Here is a 20,838-nt window from a genome sequence, read left to right as displayed (position 1 = left end):
CTTCTCAGCACTCATCAGCCCTAATCTTAAGGGCAGTGTGTGGAAGGTCCACTCAGTGCTCTGACTTTTGTCCACTGTTGAGTGGCTCACAAAACCTGAAATAGTTACCAAACAGCCCTTTATGGAAAAACTGCTCAACTGTCCTAAGTGAAAAGGTAATGACCCCTGGGTTGAGCACATCACTTGCCCAGTCGTCACTTTACAGCAGCCCGTGCTACCAAGGGGAGGGCATCCACTTTACAAATGCCCGCTTCTTGAGTACCTGATGGCTGGAGAAAAGAAGTGACAGCTACTGGGATGGATCACACTGATTATTGGCTACAGAGGGAGCACCTGGGGAAGAAACATCCTAGAGCCTTGCAGTGAGTGATAATTGACCAGTGTTCTACATCTAGCACTGTTGTCCAGAACCAGCTAGTCTTGTGTGGTTTCGTTTTTGATTGCTGATGCAACAGAAAAAGCCACAAGTGGATGGCTTTAACGAATTTATTTCTGTACAGTTTAGGAGGCTAGAATGTAAATCCATGGTGACTTTCCCTCGCAGCTCTGGAGGCAGGTGCATACATCATTAGTTCCTGATTCCTTGGAGATATTCCTGGGTCTTGGCAGCTACTTTATCCTCTATGTTCCTTTTACTTGAATTTAATCCTTTATGTCTCAAGAGGAATGCATTGAATATGCCCTACACTGATAGAATGAAGACAACCTGTTCTCAGATGAGAATAAAAAAACAGGCATACAAGGTAGGATTTAAAACTCATTTGGGGGACACAGTTTAACCCACAACATTCTACTCGTGGGTCCCCCCCAAATTCATGTCTTTGTCAAATGTAAAACATTAACCACATCACATCATCTAAATGGTTTTAAATGAACTCCAAGTCCCAAATCTCATCTTCCAAATCATTTAAATGAAATAATAGGTTAGATATTACGCATATTCCATCCTTGGGCAAAATTTTTCTGTGAAATCTAGAAAGATGTTTCTGTTTCCAAAGTACAGTGGTAGAACAAGCACATTAACAAATGGGAAAGAAAAAAAATGGAGGGATGGAAGGTATGACAGGGACTGAGCAAGTTCTACCCCCAGAACAAATTACATGTGCTCTCAAGGCTCACAAATAATCTCTTGTCTAAGACCATCTAGGCAATGGCTCCAGCCTCTGGGTGTTTGCCGCCATGCCCTCTCAATTGTGGGTGGAGGTCCCTGCGCCCTGGGTTTCAGTTCCATCTTCCAGGACCATGGGGGAGGGGCTGGTTTTTTCCCCTTTGGATTCAGGTGCCCACATTCTTCTAGCCCACTTGAGTAGTGACCTTGGCCCTGGAGGGCCCCATTCTGTCCCTGGAGCATGGCAGCCCAGCCAGCTGCTCTATCCCCCCACAACACGCCTTAATGTCAGCACCACACTCCAGAACCAAGGTAGTGGAGATCGGACTTTGAAGCCTAGGACGCTGCGGCCCTACATGTGGACCAAGAAGGTCGTGCTGCCTCCAGTGGTGCTGATAGCGAAGCTGCTTCAGATGATCCTCTCCTTTGAGGGCAACAGACAGCTCCTGGGACCTGCTTCCTTCCCGTGGAATTCAAAAGACAGACGGCATTCTCTCCTTTTGTTCTTTCTCTGTCCCTTTCCATCTAAGCTGAAGGGTTTTCTGCTTTAGTTGTGGCTGTTGTTAGGTGCCATCAAGTCATTTCCAGCTCATGGTGACTGACCAACGGAACGAACCTCTGCCCAGTCCCGTGCTGTCATCACAGTTTGTGCCCATTGCTGCAGACTGTGTCAGTCCATCTTGTTAGTCTTCCTGTTTCTCTGGCTCTCCATCAAGCAAGATGGTACCTGCTCCAGGTGTTGGCCATTACCTCATTCCCAAAGTATGTGAGATGAATCCTCATACTGACTTCTAAGAAGCATTTTGACTGTATTTCTATCAAGACACATTTGAATGTACTTCTGGAAGCGCCTGATATATTTACTGCTCGATTCAAAGGCATCAGTTCTTTGGTCTTCCCGATTCACTGCAGCTTTTGCATACATATGACGTGGTTGACAATCATTGCTTGGGTCAAACCCATATTACTCCTCAAAGCTACATCTTTGCTTCTTAATACTTTAAAAAGGTCTTTTGTAGATTTTCCCAATGTAGCAAAATGTTTAATTTCTTGCTACTTCCATGGAGATTGATTTTGAATCCAAAAAAATCCTTAACAATTTTAATCTTATCTCCACTCATCATGATGTTATTTATTTATTGGTCCACACTGAGAGGGTTTTGTTTCATATTGAGGCGTAATCTCTCTGGTTTCCATTTGCAAGAGCTTTGAGCCCTTTTTGCTTCCAGCAAGCAAGGTTGTGTCATCTGCTGTGGACTTTCTATACTTCAACCTCTTGGATTATTTGCTCAGTACACAGATTGAATGAGTACTGTGAAATTATACAACCCTGAACTACACCTTGATTTTAAGCCACCTAGTAACCCTTTGTGCAGATGACTGCCTCTTGGTCTCTATATGGATTCTGAATAAACACAGTGAAGTATTCTGGAAATCACATTTTTATGGCATTATCTATAATTTGTAATAATTGAGTATCTCTGTGTAGTCAATAAAACACAAAACCTCTCTCTGCTGTTTTCTGCTTTCTGCCAAGACCCACCCAACATCAGCAATGATATCCCTGGTTCCATGTCCTTCTGAATCTGGCTTTAAGTTCTGGCAGTTCCTTGTTGCAACCATTTTTAAACGATCTTCAACAAAGCTCTATTTGCTTTGATACTGTGTGATAATTTTTACAGCTTGTTGGGTCCCCTTTCTTTGGAATGGGCACAAACATGGATCTCTTCCAGTCTGTTGGCCAGGGCACTCCCTTCCAAATCTACTGTTACTTTACGACTGAGCATCTCTAGGTCTGCATCAGTTTGGTGAAATATTTCCATTGGTATTCTGTCACTTCCTGGAGGCATGTTTTTTGTTTTTTTTTAATCAGTGCCTTCTATGCAGCTTGGACTTTGTCCTCCAATACCATGGGATCTTGAGCATGCGCTATCTTCATTGAACAGTTCCTTTTGGTACTGCAAGTCTGCGTTCTTTACGTCTTCTCTGGATGCTTCCTGTGTCATTGACGCTTGTCTGTAGAATCCTTCAGTGTTTCACCTTGAGGCTTGCTTTTTCGCTTTTATTCTTTTGACTTAAGAAATGCTGAGCATGTTCTTTTTGTTTTGTTTAGCAGATTTATTGACATATAATTCACATACAATTCAGTGGTTTAAATATACGAAAAAGCTTTGAAGTCATCACCACAATCAATTTTAGAACACCTTTTGGTTTTCTACCTCCAGATCTTTGCACAGCTGGGCATGGACCAACAACTTAAACTATATCTAAGGCGTTGTGGTACTGAAGGAGGTGGGTAACTCCCCATAGGTGTGTTAAGAGGCCAGAATAGAGACAAGGGGGTTGTCCCTCCCATGCCTGCGAAGGAGGTTGGGAAGGAAATCAGGTGAGCATTAAACACCTATGAGGATTCCTTAACTGAGCATACTCCAATTTAAGCCCCCAGCCAGCTGGGAGGTACACCTGGGCGGTCCAAACTAGACCCGACCCATCACATAACCCAGGTGGCCTTAACAGTCAATGGGGTCAGCCCATACCTTCAACCACGCCAGGGGGTGGTCTAGGATAAAGGCAGGAAGCTCACTCTGGGAGCTCGCGTTGGGCTGTGCCTTCTCTGACCTCATCCTGTCCAGTTGTGAATTTCCATGCAGCTTGATATGCTTCCTGTTTGAGAGTGTAAAGCCTAAAATTTCTCCCATCCTTCATGAAAACCCACTTGGATTATGAACAAGCTTCAGGGTGAATTATTTCTCCTGCGAAGCCAAGAACTGAGGTATTACCCACTTGAGAAACATCACAGGTGGGGTTTATTAGGGCCCTTGCATACAAGGTGTTCCCAGCCAGTAGCAGGACCAATTCAACTCTCCACGCACCACCACCACCCCCAGTGAGAGACTTTTTATGGCTTTGATGAACAAAGGAGGCTCTGTGGCAGGACTCTGAATCTCCGAGGTCACCCTAGCAAATGTTACATAAAAGGGATTTAGTAAGTGGAAGTGGGTTATCAGAAAGTAATGATTATCACATGCAGCCTTGCAAAGATAGTTTCCCCTTCAGCACATTTCATTATAATACTTTACTTTTTACAGTATAGCAACAATGAAACATACAGCTTTCCTTTAGTTCTTTAATGCTTCCCCCACCACACACTATCATGATCCCAATTCTACCTACAAATCTGGCTAGATCAGAGGTTGTACACTGATACATATAAGAGCTGGAAACACAGGGAGTCCAGGACAGATAAATCCCTCGGACCAATGAGTGGCGATACCAGGAGGGTAAGGAGAAAGGCGGGTAGAAGTGGGGAACCAAGCAAAAGGAGACTGAAAACAGAAAAGTGGGTGAGGGGAGACGTCGGACAGTGTAAGACATGACAAAATCATAATTTATAAATTATCAAGGGTTCCTGAGGGAGGGAGGGAGAGGAAAAATGAGCTGATACCAAAGGCTCAAGTAGAAAGAATGTTTTTTTAAAAAACAAAGATAATGTTTTGAGAGTGATGATGGCAACAAATGTACAAATTTACTTGACACGATGTATGTATGTATGGATTGTAATAGGAGTTGTAGGAGCCCCCAATAAATTGATTTAAAAAAAATAAATGAATAAATCTGTGGGGAAGAAAAAAACTTCACTTTTGTTCTGCTATGGTAGTTGGTCAGATGTATCATTCACAGACTTAGAAGAGTGTAGCCATATGCTTAGTGAACATTCTAGGACTTATTCTTACAGAATTCTCCAAATTTTTAAAGTTCTATTTTCATTAGAACCGTCCATTTAAAAATCCTTCTCTTTCCTGTTAAATTTTACTATAAGCAGCAAGAGAACCCCTGATTGTGGGAAGCCACAGCTCTCGCGATGTGGGAAGCCGCAGCTCTCACCGCCATTACAAGATGGCGCCGGGCAGTCAGGGCGGTGGCCCAACTAAGTGGTAAACAACCACTTAGCGAATGCGCGGTGCTGAGATGACTTAGTCATAACTCCACCCTGGAGTATGCAAACGAAGGTTCTGGGGAACGCACCAATCAATGCATGAGGTTTTGGCAAATGCACCAATCAAGGCACAGCACGTCCCCATAGAGCATATATAAGCAGCAGTAGTTTGGGGCTTCGGGGTCTTTTACCGCATTATGAAAAATTAAACGCCTGTGGAAGAATCCTGTTGTGGCGCGTCTTTTCTTGCTGGCGAGACTTGGCGCGCGACACCTGATGTCCCTTTAAGATCTTGAGTAAAAATCTCATCAGTCAAACATCCAAGTTTACCACTTAAAAGATCTATCATGATCCCAATTCTACCTTACAAATCTGGCTAGAGCAGAGGATATACACTGGTACAGATAGGCACTGGAAACACAGGGACTCCAGGGCAGATGATCTCTTCAGGACCAGTGGTAAGAGTGTCCATCCCAGGAGGGAAGGAGGGGTAGAAGGGGGGAACAGATTACAAGGATCTACATATAACCTCCTCCTTGGGGGATAGACAGTGGAGAAGTGGGTAAAGGGAGATGTCAGACGGTGTAGCATATGACAAAATAATAGTAATTTATAAATTATCAAGGGTTCATGGGTGAGCGGGGAGGGAGGGCGAAAATATCTTGAGAATGATGGAGGGAAACAAATGTACAAAAGTGCTTGACATAATGGATGGATGTATGGATTGTGCTAAGAGTTGTACGAGCCCCCAATGATTTAAAAAAAAAAATCTAACTTCTATCAAACATGTGAATATAATTCAGACAAATTACTTGCCACTGCACAAAAAAAGCATCCCTTTTCCTCCAGCGTATGATCATATACATTCATTATTTTCTTTTAAAGCCTCACCAGAAGCACACTGGACAGTCACATCCACCTGTCTTCTCAAAGGTGCACCAGCATTGTCTTGGAGTCCATGATTCTACCAACAGTTTCTTCAAGGCAAATTTAAAAACGGTTATTGCTACTACTCATTGCCAATTCCAAAATCACTTCTGCATTAAGTGTCTGTAAAAAGCAGCACCCCACTGTTGCAGTAACACATTCTGTATTGTCTCATGCTATTATAACAGGAATATCCACAAGTGGGTAACTTTCGCAAACAAATGCATTTTTCTCACAGGTGAGGAGGCTTAGAGAGTCCAAATTCAGGGAGTCAGTTCCAAGGCAAGGTGCTCTGGTGGATCTAGGGTTCTAGTGGGGGGCCCTGGTCTCTAGCTTCTCCTCCCTGGTTCCTTGGAAATCTCCATATATCCTTACCCATCTCTGCAAACCTTTTGTAGATCTCTAAAGAGGTTGGTTTAAGATAAACCCATACAAATCCGGCTTCATTAACCTAGCAGAAATCGCACATTCTCCAATGGAATTACAACCACAGGCATATAGAACTTAAGGTATATAAAAACAAGGAAAAACATAGCTTTTCACATATAGCCTTAGAGTCAACACTTTATGTACATTTTCTTTCAACTTACCCATTGCAATCCCTTCAGTATTCTATCACTATTTCCACTTTCTCCCCGTTTCCATTCCTCCTCCTTTTCCTAAGCCTCGGAACTTGGTAATTGTGTAAATGCTGCCCAAGTGTAATATTAGAAGTGAATTCAGTTTCAGACCTGCAGGGTGATTAAGGAACATAGTCTCAGGGACCCACTTGTCTTCTAAGCCTGGTCTCTTTTATGATTTTTATTCCACATTTTTTCTCCTACTCTATCCAGGACCTTACAATGGGATCTCTTTCAGGACAGTTGGAAGTATTAGCCTGGCACTCTAGTTCTTCTGGTCTCATGGTGAATTTTTTTTGTGTCCATTAGTCCACTGGATTATTTCCATGTGCCATTCAATTTTCACCACTATTCTTTCTTTTGGAGGGGAAGACACCAATCGTTGCACCTTACGTGGTTGCTCATGAGCTTTTAAGACCCCAGTCACTACTCTCCAAAGCAGTATGTAGAATATTGTCTTTTAGCCTCTAGGTCCAACGACTCATTTCCTGGGTATACTCTCACTCTCCTCACCTGTTCAACATGCATGCCTTGCCAAGCATCTGCTAGTAGAGCACCACTACTTCAGGGTTATGTACATGAAGGTATTTGCCTCTGTTGTCTTTAGCTTGTATACAACTTCCAATATCTCACCTTGTATCCATTAGTTTTTACTAGCCTCTTGTATATTGTCTTCCCTTTCACCCAGTTTAACCCTTGTCTACTCATCTAGCCCTTGCCTTCCTCTCCTTCCCTCTACCTCTTTAACCATCAAACTATGTTTTATTGAGAAAACCTTTTCTTGGACTTTAAAAAAATTGTTTCATACAATATTTGTCCTTTTGTGATGATTGACTAATTTCACACAGTACAATGTCCTCTAGTTTTACCCATGCTGTGTTTTTTGCAGATTCATTGTGAAATACAAAATTGGGGGAACACAATTCAATTTATAGCAGTTTATCACCAACAATCTCTCTCTCTTTCACACATGCACACACACACACACAACCACATGGTGTACACAAGTAAAGTATCTGGGTCTGTTGCTGAATTTACTATGTACATGTTGTAAAGACAGAACTCCTCCCATGGACTTTGCTGGTCCTGAACTATTTTGCTGTGTCTGACACCATCAATGAAAGCTCTTGAACTGCCCTAGTACGTGTACAGACAATAAATTTGGTTTAGTCTGATGTTAACATATATGCCTCTAAGGCCAAAACATCCTGATTGTTATGTATGGCAACCTCGGTTGCAGTTTTGCTGCACAATGTGACTGGCCTGTGTCCTTTTGAGTTGCATGTGTGTATAAGGGAGAAAGCCTCTCTCCCTTAGGAATGGAGCACCTTTTGACTGTAATAGTATCACCCAGTAGTAACAGGCACTAGGAACCTTGGTGGTACAATGGTTAAGCACTCAGCAGCAATCAATCTAAAAGTAGGTAGGTAGTTTAAACCTACAAGTGGCTCAGTGGGAAAAGACCTAGGATTTTGCTCCCATAGAGATACAGCCTAAGAAACCCTATGGGGCAGTCCTGCCTATAGGGTCAGAGTCAGAATCAATTCAATGCCACACAATTATTAACAATAACTCCAAGTGGGTCATAGAGACCATACTGGCTTTAGGCTACATCCTGGTGATGTGAATACTGACTTACTAGTGGACTAGACTTGGTCATAGTTGGGAAGCTCAAGGGGCAAGGTTGAGGCCAGTCATGCAGATTGGCCTTGTCCTGTGCATAGTAGCCTTCATTAAATGCTGTGCTAGATCAATGGAACTGATTTGGCCCTAGCCTCTCAGCTTAGTCAGATTGACCAAGGTGGCCGAGAGAGAGAGTAGACTCGTTTGAAAGTTTAATTCATCCAAGAGTGTGCCAGGCAGAACAGCAGGCTGCTGGGAGAGATGATCTGATCTGATGTGAGTCCAAGCTTGCCTGTATATTCTTGCTGTATGGGCTCTTCTTCACCTGGGCCATTTCTCGAGTGTATTGGCAACGAGCAATCTCAAGGGGTGACATCTCTCTAGGACAGAGACGCTTGCTCCCCATCACTTAAACTAAGTTCCTGAGCTTAGGGATCTTCACTGACATGCCCACTGTATTCACAGGCTAATGGGACTCAATGGATACAAATGGAATTGATGCGACCGTGCGAATAAATATCAGACTCTGGTTTCTGGTGGGTGCAATCTGGTATCCTTTTCCATATCCTCTAATTTGTTAGCACATATAAAGAGTAGGATCTGCGACCCTTCACAGTTCATTGTCTAAAGGTGAGGAGTCTTAAGCAATTCATTATGCAGCAATAAATGTGTGTCCTACTGTATGGGTAGTATCTTCTGTAGAGAATTACACTAACACTGTACATGGGTCATTTAATCCATATGGATGGAGGCTATGAAGTGGAGTCATGGATTGGGAAGTTTTATTATTTGGGCTTGTTTGCCAAGTGGTGGGGATGGCAGGTGTAAGGGTGCAGTGTCCCAAACTACACATATTCATGCTAGTCCTTAATTTGTACTAGGTACAGTGAGAAGTGTTATTTTGTTTTTAAAATAATTTTATTAGTGGACACATGCCCCTCCTCCCAGAAGAATTTATTTCAAAGGCCGGCATTGAATCTGCAGCTCCAGGAGAGGGATATATCTGATCAGAGCACACGGGAGCAGATGAAGGGGGAGTAGGAGAAAGTGGAGCACATCCTGGCCCACCAGGCCCTGAGGACGATGATCCCAATTAGAGCAGCCAATCCACAGAGAGGAACACATGGCCAGCCCCACTATGAGACATGATGCCCCTCACTGACCCATGGCCCTGCGGGGGACAGCCCCGGAGACACAGTGCGGGAATTGCGCCTGATCTGATCCCGCCACACCCACACCGAGGCAAAAGCACTGGGGGAGTGCGGAGGAACAGCAAGGGAATGGAGCAGCAAGGTCCCCAGGGAATGCTGAAGGTGGACTTTGGGGCCAGGGCATGGTGCCCCAACAGATTGGAATGGAAAACACTCCTAAAGGCCAACAAATGATCCTTGAACTAACTACAAAAAACATTATTGGGGGTTTGTACAGCTCATTACAATTCATACATCCATCGTGTCAAGCACATTTGTTGTCATCATCATTTTCAAAACATTTTCTTTCTTCTTGAGCCCTTGGTATCAGCTTCTCATTTTCCCCCTTCCTCCCCACCTCGAGAACCCTTGGTAATTTTTTATCTTTTAGGCATTCTTTATATTTTCTGTCAAGATTCACCAGCCTTCAGCAATGATAATCCCTCATCTCATGCCTTCTTCTGAATCCTGCTTGAACTTCTGGTAGTTCCACACCCCATACTCTGTAAATCCTATTAGCTCTGAGATGTATTCAATATCTGATTTCTTATTTCCCTTCCTGGACAGCCTGGTCTCAGCCACTTTCCAGTTCTACAGAGCAGCTGTAGTGCCCCTTATTTTTTAACCATTTTATTGGGGGCTAGTACAACTCATCACAATCCATCCATCCATTGTGTCCAGAACATTTGTTGCCATCATCATTCTCAAAACATTTGCCTTCTGCTTGAGCCTTTGGTATCAGCTCATTTTTCCGCTCCCTCCCACACCACCTTCCCTCATGAAAACTTGATAATTTCTAATTTTTTCATGTCTTACATAACCACTGTCTCCCTTCACCCACTTCTCTGTTGTCTGTCCCCCAGAAAGGGGATTCTATGTTGATCATTGTGATCAGTGCTCCCTTTGTCCCACCTTTCGCTTACTATCCTGCTATGGCTACCCCCATAATTAGTCCTGAGGGGTTTATCTTTCCTGAATTCCCTGGGTTTCCAGCTCTGATCTGTACCAGTGTACAATCTCTGGTCTAGCCAGATTTGTAAGGCTAAATTGGGATCATGATAGTTGGGGGAGCATTAAAGAACTAGAGGAAAGTTGTGTTTCATCAGTGCTATACTGCACCGACTGGCTTGTCTCCTCCCTGTGGCCTTTCCGTAAGGCGATGTCCAGTTGCCTACAGTTGGGCATTGGGTCTCCACTCTGCACTCCCCCTCATTCACAATGATATGATTTTTTGTTCTTCGATGTCTGATCCCATCAACATCTCATGATCACACAGGCTGGAATGCTTCTTCCATGTGAGCTTTGTTGCTTCTCAGCTAGATGGCTGCCTGATTATCTTCAAGCCTTTAAGATGTCTTTTGCTAACTGGGCACCATCAGCTGTCTTCACCACATGAGAAGTGTTCTTGTACATCGTTTAATCCTAGCAACTGTCCTATAGAGGTGCACAATCTTTAGTTAAGGAGATAGTCTCTGAGTGTCAGGGAGGTCAAGGGATATCTCAGGACCATAAAGTAAATCCCTGGGTCCCAAATATGACTTCAAAAAACTCCTGTCTGGACAACCAAGGCTGTTTTTGGAGCACTTTTAGATAAAACAAAAAGTTGTGTGATTTTTGACACTCACACTGACAATGGGTATTCTTCCAGGCCACCTATGCCTCTAAAGGGGATGCCTAGGCTGATCCGATGTGGAGCAAGTTTTAAAGGAGTCAAGAGAAGGAGATTCTAGGGAGTGTTGTTCTGGACCTTGTCTCATGTGAGCTAATACATTTCTTTATTGTTTAAACCACTTTCTATAAGTGATCTGCAAGGATAAACATTTAGAGTAACTTTTACAAAACCTTAGTTCAGTAGAACTCGCATGGTAGAGCTTACACAGCTCTCTTATACTCAGGGACTTGAAGTCCTTTGTGAATTGAAAACTCTACAAATGTCCACCTTGAAAGTGAGAGACACAAGCTTTATTGACTGGAATATCAACGATACCAGTAAGAGAGCATCTTTTCCAACAGTCTGTTTCTAACCATATAAATGATTTTATATAAATTAAATGAGTTAAGGCTGTAAGTTTATTCACACATACAAATGCAAATAATCTACTCCTTATGACTTTTTTGATGGTGAGTAAGCCTTGAGCTCCGATTATAAGCTTTCCCACACTCATTACACTTATAAGGTTTTTCTCCTGTGTGTATTCTCTGGTGTATAATTAAGTGTGAGCGCCACCTAAATATTTTCTCACATTCATTACATTTATGTAGTTTCTTTATATTATTAACTTTTTTACGGCTCACAAAGTTTGTGCCTTCCAGTGCAGTCCCATATTCACAATACCACTGGGCTCTTGTGTGAATTCTTTGGTGTTCAATAAGATACGAACTGCGACTAAATGCTTTTCCACATTCACTACATTCATAGGGCTTCACTCCAGCATGAATTATCTGGTGTTGGAAAAGGGTTGAATTTTGACTGAAGGCTTTCCCACATTCATTACATTTATAAGGTCTCTCTCCAGTGTGAATCCTTTGATGGATTGTAAGCTGTGTGCTCATACTGAAGGCTTTCCCACATTCAAGACACTCGTAGGGTTTCTCTCCCTTATGGATCCTCTGGTGATAAATAAGGCTCGAACTCTGACTAAAGGTTTTGCCACAGTCATTACATGCGTAAGGTTTCTCTCCAGTGTGAATTCTGTGATGCTGAGTAAGGTGTGAGCCTTGGACAAAACCCTTTCCACACTCATCACACTTAAATGGCTTTTCTCCTGTGTGAGTCCTTTGATGGCGAATAAGTCTTGAGCTACAACCAAAGGCTTTTGTGCATTTGTTACATTTATATGGTTTCTCTCCAGTATGAATTAACTGGTGCTGACTAAGGCGAGAGATCCATCTAAAAGTTTTCCCACACTCATCACATTTAAATGGTTTATCCACGGTGTAAATTCTTTGATGTGGAGTAAAACTTGGGTTATCTGAAGTTCTAGAGATTTGAGGTTTTTCCCCAGTGTGCATTTTCTGATGTTGAACTAAAGTTGAGCTCTGGCTGAAGGCCTTCCCACATTCCTTACACATGTAGGGCCTCTCTCCAGTGTGAGTCCTTTGATGTCTGATCAGCTGGGACTGTTGACTGAAGGCTTTTCCACACTCACAACAACCGTAAGGCCTCTCTCCTGTATGAATTCTCTGATGATGGATTAGGCTTGAGCTCTGACCAAAAGCTTTCCCACACTCCTCACATCTATAGGGTTTCTCTCCAGTGTGAATTCTTTGATGTTGAATAAGTTTGGAGCTCAGGCGGAAGGCTTTTCCACACTCAGTGCATTTAAATGGCTTCTCTCCAGTGTGGATTCTCTGATGCTGGTTAAGCTGTGAACACAACCTGAAGACTTTCCCACATCCCTCACATTCATATGGTTTCTCTCCTTGGCATTTACTTTGATGCTTCACTTGTAAACGAGGAGATCGTTTTTTTTGGCACTCCTGACATTTGTTAGGTTTCTTTTGCATATTAAGTTCCCAATGTAGAGCAGTGTTTGAAATGGATTGGAAATTTCTGCCACACCCATCACATGTTTCTGCTGTTTCTTTAGTAAGATCTCTCTGATTTTCATTAAGTTTACAGTCCAGGCTGTCATTGCTCCCCACCTCATTACATTCTTGGTAGTTCTCCTGGATGAGGATCTTTTTGAGCATCACAGTCCCTTGATTTAAACAGTTTTTCATCATTGTCAGCTTAGGAAAACTGTTCTGATCACTCTCTAGCCAGACCTCAGAATCAGAATTGTCTACAGAACCAGAACTTGGAGAAAAATCTTGTGGGGGGATTTTGATCCTTATTTCATGTAATTCTGATTTTAGACTATCCATTTCCTCCCAAATCTGTTCATTAACAGTCCTAATGGTAGAATCTGAAACAAACAAACAAACAAACAAAATGTTCCCTTAGTCTCTCTGCTCAGAGGAGGGAGGGTGATCTGTCATTGGCAGGCAACTCTGAGCATGGGGATGCACAAGTGGACATACTACAAGAGATCAACATATTTGACAGTTCTCAAAATGTGCTTTCATTTTTTGCCTTATTCATCTCTCTATTCCAACAATGATAGCATGCTCATTATATATTAGGCAGAGTGTTAGTAGCTAAACATCCTATAAGGGGATTATAGTAGCAGGGAAGTTTTTACTACAGGGAAATGGTAGGAAGATTAGTTTACAAAGGTGGCAATGTGTGAACAAAGTAAACCTGAGAAGAGTGAAGTATTCTTATAGGTAGAATTAAGCTAAGAAGGTCAGAGGCTCCAACACACCCAAAGAATGTCAGAGGGAGTGAGTGTATGTGGGTAAAGAAATGAAAGAATGGGTGGCCCAAAAGGTGAGCTCACAGAAAGCTGGCACAAGCCACTCTGCAACCCCAACCACCTGTTCACCAAAGTGACCTGAACCTTTTGCTCTCCAATTTTTCCCAAGAGCTCACTGCTCAACTAATTCACTGGAGTCATGGAGTCAAGTCTTGACTTATAAGAGACCCTATAGGACAGGGTAGAATTGCCTCTGTAAGTTCCTGAGACTGTAACTCTTTATGGGAATAGAAAGCCCTTTCTCCAATGGGAGCAGTTGGTGGTTTCAAATCATTGACCCTGTGTTTAGCATCTCAATGTGTAACCACTATCCCACCTCCCAAATTGTACCTGGTTGCAGCCCTTGCTAGCCTGCACCTCAGCTTCCAAGTGGACTTTCTCTCCCATCCTGAACCTTCTCACTGCACTCTTAAATAAAGGCCAGCTTCCTTCCTACTCCACACTGAGATGACCTTTGTTACAATACTCCATACAGCCCATGGTCAGAACTACCTGCTCCCGTGTGAATCCTGCAGCCTATTTCTGCTTCCACAACTTACTCCCAATCAGCAATGGTGAGTCTCAATGTCTTTGTGATTTCTAGTGTACTCTCAGTCCTGGACTGTCTGTTTTATAAACAAGTGACTGCCCATTTACTCAGTATTTACTGTAAACAAGGAATGGAGCCTGGTGTTCTCAATGAGTCTTCACAGCAACCCAATGAGGTCAGCAATAGTTTCCCACTCCACAGGTAAGGAGTTCATGGCTCAGAGAGGTCAGCAACTTGCCTGTGGTCATACAGCTAATGAGGGAATCAGGAAATGGAACGCAGGTGAATCTCTCAAAACACAAACTTTCCCCAGCTCACTGTGCAGCAGGGATACACTAGGGGTTGTTGGACAGAGGGCCATCTCAGCCTTTGTCCTCCTATTTCTCTTTTTCTTGCATAATCACACAACCTCAGCAAACCTGCTATTTGCAGAAGCAGCAAACACTGTCCTAGTGCTCAATCTCCACTCCAGCACTCTTCTCTCTTGCATCCTGTGCTGGAGAGGTGAAGAGCACATATCTGAGACTTCCTTGCAGCTTGGCCTGGACATGAGACAAACACTGCTTTTCTTTTGCCCTTCCCCTGCTGGGTATGAGCTCTTCAAACATGGGATGGAAATCACATACCAATGGTGGCAAGAGACACAGGGGAGAATGGCAACACTGCTGAACCCTGTGCCGGCCCAGGACATCCTGCTGCACTGCCAGATGTGTAAACCACTTGTAGTAAAACACTCACTGTCTCTCTTTCCCCACTGAATTGATTCCAACTCCTAGCAACCCTATAGGACACAGTAGGATTGTCCCTGTGGGTTCCCAAGACTGTAACTCTATGGGACTATAAAGTCTTGTCTTTCTCCTGTGAGCAGCTGGTGGTTTCAGCCTAACATATAACCACTATATCACTAGGGCTCTGAAGTAAAAAGTACTGCTGACTGAAGAAATAGAAAGTCACTAGCCCAATCTAGCTCCAATGGTGTTTTTCCATCTGGTTCCCTGTTACTATGCCTAGAAGCAGTTGTGTTGCGTTGCAAACTCTTACCTCGGAGGAAATGTGGCAAAGCCAAAGCTTCTCTCTTTCTCTGCCAATCCCTTATAGCTGTCACCATTCCAGGACCTCAATTCTCCTGACCACTGAACCAGTCAGTCCTGGCCTTAAGGCAGAGCACAGACAAGTGTCCACTAGCAGCCTCCTTCTGTAAAAACCTTGCAGGAGCCAGGGAAGCTGCAGGTTTGCGCTTCTCTGAGCGGAGTATTTACACCTGGACCTCACCTCCTACAAGTGCTGGCAGCCCACCATTCCAAACAGGTCTAAGGTTTTCTTCTCACTAGGCTCGCGATTACATAATGGCACATTTTTCTATAGGACATCTTACTCCTGCCCAGAGCTTCTACCTACATGTGGCTGCAGTGGTGCTTCTGTTGTCACTTTATCACGAGGGTCATCCATGACATAATAATCCTTAAATGATGAGACTTGCCAACTACAGCTGGCTTCTGTCTTGCTGCCTTCTTTAAAATTACCCTTCACTTAACAATACTGAAAGGTCTGCTCCCCAGAGTGGTTGAGAAGACTCTAAACAGGAGGGAAGGGCAGGATGGCCAGGTCAATAGTCAGGAGGTGTATGGGAGGGGCTCCTGACCCTCCTTCCTACAAACCAGGCCAGAGAGCAGTGCCAATAAAACCAGTGGGAAAGGGTGTTGAGATTGGACCCCACACTCCAAGGCATGTAATGAAACCTCAGGCAGTCAGGTGACTCCGCTTTAAGATTGCTTTATGAATGCCCTCCTGGCCGCTGGCAACATCGCCTGAACTTTCCACAATTCCGGCGCAGCAGTGACCCTGAGAACAGGCCAGCAGTAGGGTAGGGGCCTGCCAGATCAGGGTCGCATGTGCAAAAACAGCTCAAAGGCATTGCTCTGACAGCTGATGTGAATGAGCACTCTGAGGCAGTCAGTGCCTAGGGGCTGACCACAAAGTCCGGGCCCCAGAAGTCCTGGACTGAACCACTGGGAGGGCAGGGAAGACCGTCTCAGGAGAAGCTGCTATGGGCTAAGTTGAAGGGCAGAATGCTTTGCTTGACACATCTGTGCCTTTGCTTTAAGTAGAGTATTATTAGAATGAGAAAACTGAAAATATGTGATTTAAGAACCAAAGCCCACGTGTGTCACAACACAGGTATTTTGTATTCTTGCTTTACCATGGATCACTGCATCTCTGAGGAAGTCCCTCCCACCTACCTTGGACCCACCCTGGGCTGCTTCTACCCTGATAGGGTCCCAGAGGTCCCAGCAGGGCCCACAAGTGGTTAGGATTAGCCACCAGGGCTGTGCAAAGCCAGTCTGCACAGCCTGGCTTCAGCAGGTTTCTGAACCACCTTTCATCTTCCTCCCTGGGGCTTCTTTGCAGTGGTATCTGGTTGAGATGTGGTGGGTCTGGAGTCCAGAGAAGAGGGACATCTCAGGGCCCAAGCCTCACCTGTCTGGGAGGTCCTTGGCGTCTCAGTGTTCTCTGGTGCCTGCAGGTCCAGCACCCATGGCTCCTGCCCTCGCTCCAGACGGGAGATCAGCTCTGGTTTGAAGACCAAGACCCCTGCTGTAGGGTAGGCAAAGAAACTCTTTGGCGTGGATGGTACAATGTATGGTACAGACTCCCTGCTGGCTTCTAGGGATGGGGAGTGAGGGGCAGATAGACGCTCTGAGGGGGCAGAAGGGAAAGGATCTGAGTACGGGGTACACAAGACACTCCTGAGACCAGAGAAAGAGGGACACTCACACTCCCAGTCTAAACCCCAACTGCAGCAGGGCCAATGTCCCCTCTGGTCCCTGCCACCAAAGAGTTCACAAAGAACACATGAGCTCTACCGGCAAGACATTGGAGGAGTGGGAAAAGCAGCTGGGCACACAACTAGTGCCTTCCTTGGCAGAACTGCAGTGTGCCCACGGTGCAGAGAGCTAAATGGTCTCAGGAGAGGCCGTTAGAACCAGATAATCACAAAAGACACAAAGCCACCCTTAAAGGGCCTGAGGCCGAGTCTGTGGCTGACTGGCCTCCACCTATCCCCATTTCCCACTCTGAAACACAGGTGCTGGGCACTGTGGGCTCTCACCAGCATCTGTCCCACCTGGCATCCTACCCAAGAGAAGTTGGCCAAGGCCTTGGTATGAAAGTGGTCTGCTGTGTGGTATAGGAGGGCAGGTGACAGATACCAAGGGTCTGCAGCCAGTAAGCCCAAAGTTAACAGATGTGCTCTGCTCTGAAAACCCACACTTCCTTTAAGCACGCAGGAATGCTTACAGAAAGAACCTGTCTTAGACCATAAAGGGAGTCTTGGCAAGTTCCAATGGAATTGTACCACCGATTGTATGCCTCACCAAAATGCAATAAAAAGCAAGTACCATATATACTCAAGGATAAGCCAACCCGAATATCAGCCGAGGCACCTAATTTTACCTCAACAACTGCATTAAAAATGACTCACTTGGGACCTAAATAATGAATAACTAATCAGCAGTGTATTTATAATTATGCAACATTTGTACGACCCCCAAGAGAACAACAGTTGCCGTGGTCTCCGTTTTCTCAGGGGGACCCCACGTGTGTCAGACTCTAACTGTAATCCACAGGGCTTTCAAAGGCTGCATTTTGGGAAGTAGAGCTCCAGGACTTTTTTCCAAGGTACCCCTGGGTAGGTTCAATCCACTAACCTTCCTAGTTAGTAACCGAGTGATCAACCATTTGTGGAAGCCTGGGGCCAGGACCCAGCTAAAGCAATACTTGAGGATGAAACTTTAAAAGCCTGAAAACACAAACAATGAAACACTCAGCTGCCAACCATAAGTCTGGCTGTTCACCCTCACCCAGTAGCTCAGGGAGGCCCTAGGAACCCTGCTTCCATGAAGACACAGGAAGCCTGTGGGCAGCCCTGCTCCGTCAACTGGGCCGCCACCATGAATTACAATCAGTTCAACAGCACTTAATAACAATGGCAGCTAGAAATAAGAACTCATGATGACAGTTCAAATATTCTCTGACTAAAATGCATGATATGTTAAATATATTCCAACAGAACTATTAAAAATGAAAATCAAATGAGCTATACATTAAACTCACAATTTGGGAACAAAACACAGCAAACCCACAGAAATAACCTGTAATGATAAAGATGGAGCAGGATTCAATGAAACTGAGACAAAAAAATCACAATAAGAATATTAATGAAGGATTAACTAGAAAGGGAGCTATATCATAACAGAAAATATTAATAAGAAAGTTTGTGCCACAACCAGTGAAGGTCAACATAGTAAACACATGCCAAAAGTAAGAAAAGAGAAATAGCTAACCACACCAGATTAAAAATAAAAGGAAAAAATATGAATATACTACCAAAAAGCTTGAAAACCTAAATAAAATTGACCCATTTCAATAAAAAACTAGAAACGACAAAAAACTACCATAAAAGGAAATTTCAGCAGTTTGAATAGCTCACTGAGTGTTAAAGAAACCGAAGTGCTAGTCCAAGACCTCCTTCCTCAAAAGTCCAGGCCTAGATGGTTTAACAGGTGATATACTACAGACATGTCCATCTATATAAACTTTGTCGCTCCAGGCCCATTGCTCCCACCATTTAGCTGAGTCCTCCAGGACTCTGGGCCCACTACCCTATGGGCCCCAGTGCACAGCCTCTGGCTCCCCTCCCAAGGGGCATCCGAGGTGCAGTCTCACCAAGTCCAGCTACACTGCTGTGGTTCTCCAACATCACCTCCCTGTAGAGCGCCCTCTGGCTGGGGTCCAGACACTGCCACTCTTCCCTCGAGAAGTGCACAGCCACGTCACCAAATGTCACTGCCTCCTGAAAGCACACACACCAGTGGTGCCAGCTCACTTGGCACCACCTCAAAGCCTGTCTCTGACAGGTGCACCATGAGGTTGGGCAGTGGCCACCAAGGCCCCATTGACTCTAAAACCCAAGCGGGGTGGGGACAGACCATTGGGATGCTACATACTCTCCCTGCTCAGAGCCTCAATTGGGCCTGGGTCTGGGCAGGGTTTTGTCCACTACCTTGTGGGTAGGAACAAAAGGGGCATGCCTGGATAAAGGCCAAGAGGGGCTGGGAGGGTCCAGGGGGTGGGGTGGTTTGCCAGGGTGGGGGTGGTGGGGAGGCAAGTGAAGACATGGATCCCTTGGGCTTCCTACCATCAGGCTCTGTGGGCGTCCACAAGTCCTGGCCAAGAGTCCTGTGGGTAATTAAAAGGGGGAATAGCAGTCAGGGTATTGGAGACCCCGACTTTCAAACTGAGGGTGGTCTTCGTTCTCTACTCCTTTACAGTTGTTCACTGTTAGAAATAGAGCTGGGCCACGGAACTCAAGTGTTTGCCCCAAAACAACCTCACAAAAGCTTCATTTATTCTTGTTTTGTGTGTGAGAGGGAGAGCACTTCCATGGCTGGGTGCCCAACTGAGCAAAGTGGGGACAGCCGTGAAGGAACCCACAAGGACCCTGCTCCATGGAAGACATCTACGAGTAGGGTCAAGGGCAAAAAGCAGCAAGTAATACATCACCGCAAAATGACAATTGTAACACGAGGGAATGCAGAAGGTATTTATGGTAGAAAACGGAGCCATTCTGATGGGTCACTTTCACGACGGAGACCACTCTAGTGAGCAGGGCAGCAGGGATGAGATGTGCAAAGGGCCGGAGGCAGGAGGGAATGAGGGTGCATGGTGCAGAGAGGCTGAGTATGAAGTAGGTAGCAACCAGGATGATGGACTGCAGGGCAGGCAGTGTAGAAACAGAAACTGAAGGCAACAAAATGCAGGGTGAGTCCCATAACTCCCTTCTCCCCTTCCCCAGTACAGAAGCAGCGGCACACCAGAAGGCACCAGGGCTGATCTGGTGTAGCCTGTGCACCTTAACTGAGCCAGGCCCCAGCCCCCTGCATCGCCGTGGGAGATCGTAAAAAACAACAGGAGGGTTTTCTAAGGGAGCTTTTGCCTCAGAAAGTAGCTCGTGGGCACTGCAGGGCTGGCTTCGGCAGCAGCGCCCACTATCAGGAGGTACCTCGCTCCCCAAAAGGAGTGCGAATACCGTTCCGAGTCCTGGGTCCCTGGGGAGAGGACTCTGAGCAGTAGCCAGAATAGTCCACCCAACCCAAGGCACCGCCCTTTTGTCACTGTCACTAATTGCAAGCCTTCGAGGGGCAGTAAATGAAGGGGAGAGAGAGCAGGCCCTGGCCAGGAGGCCGCGGCAGGAGCGAGCCTTACTCCGGGCCCAAAGGGGCCGCGGGCTCGACCCAGGCGGTGGCTGCTCGAGCACCTTCCCCGGCTGGGCCGCCCGCCGACCTCCGCTTTCCCTGGGGAGAGGCCGGGGCGAGGCTGAGGGACCCCGGCGCCGGGAACTGGGTGCTCAGCCCGAAGCGCCGTCGGAGGCAGAAGGAAGCAGGAGCCGAGCCCAGGCCAGAGGACACTCTTACCGCTCCTACCAAGCCGCTGCACACTCAGCCTCCCCGAAGACTGCCCGGGGCTTGCGAACGCAACGCCTCCGGA

The 20,838-nt window shown here is 45.4% G+C and overlaps 1 protein-coding gene across 7 annotated transcripts; it reads right to left on the bottom strand.

The window, feature by feature from the left end:
- Window positions 1-20,838, bottom strand: LOC142447822 (zinc finger protein 7-like). 7 transcript variants are annotated; one of them, XM_075549064.1, is made up of 6 exons: window positions 20,766-20,825; window positions 19,490-19,530; window positions 19,018-19,144; window positions 16,771-16,887; window positions 5,937-6,022; window positions 1-687 (listed from the first exon to the last, which is right to left on the bottom strand). In XM_075549064.1, the coding sequence occupies exons 2-5, from the start codon at window positions 19,490-19,492 to the stop codon at window positions 5,973-5,975; spliced, it is 297 nt and encodes a 98-aa protein (XP_075405179.1). In that variant the 5' UTR covers window positions 19,493-19,530; window positions 20,766-20,825; the 3' UTR covers window positions 1-687; window positions 5,937-5,972. The 7 variants fall into 7 exon arrangements, with proteins under 7 accessions (XP_075405179.1, XP_075405180.1, XP_075405178.1 ...); XM_075549065.1 differs by lacking the exon at window positions 5,937-6,022 and having other exon boundaries at window positions 9-687; XM_075549063.1 differs by lacking the exon at window positions 1-687 and having other exon boundaries at window positions 696-6,022.

Source organism: Tenrec ecaudatus, chromosome 5 (genome assembly GCF_050624435.1).
Source record: "Tenrec ecaudatus isolate mTenEca1 chromosome 5, mTenEca1.hap1, whole genome shotgun sequence".
Classification (NCBI taxonomy): Eukaryota; Metazoa; Chordata; class Mammalia; order Afrosoricida; family Tenrecidae; genus Tenrec; species Tenrec ecaudatus.
Note: the sequence above shows the minus strand (reverse complement) of the source record. Positions and strands in the feature narration are given on the sequence as shown.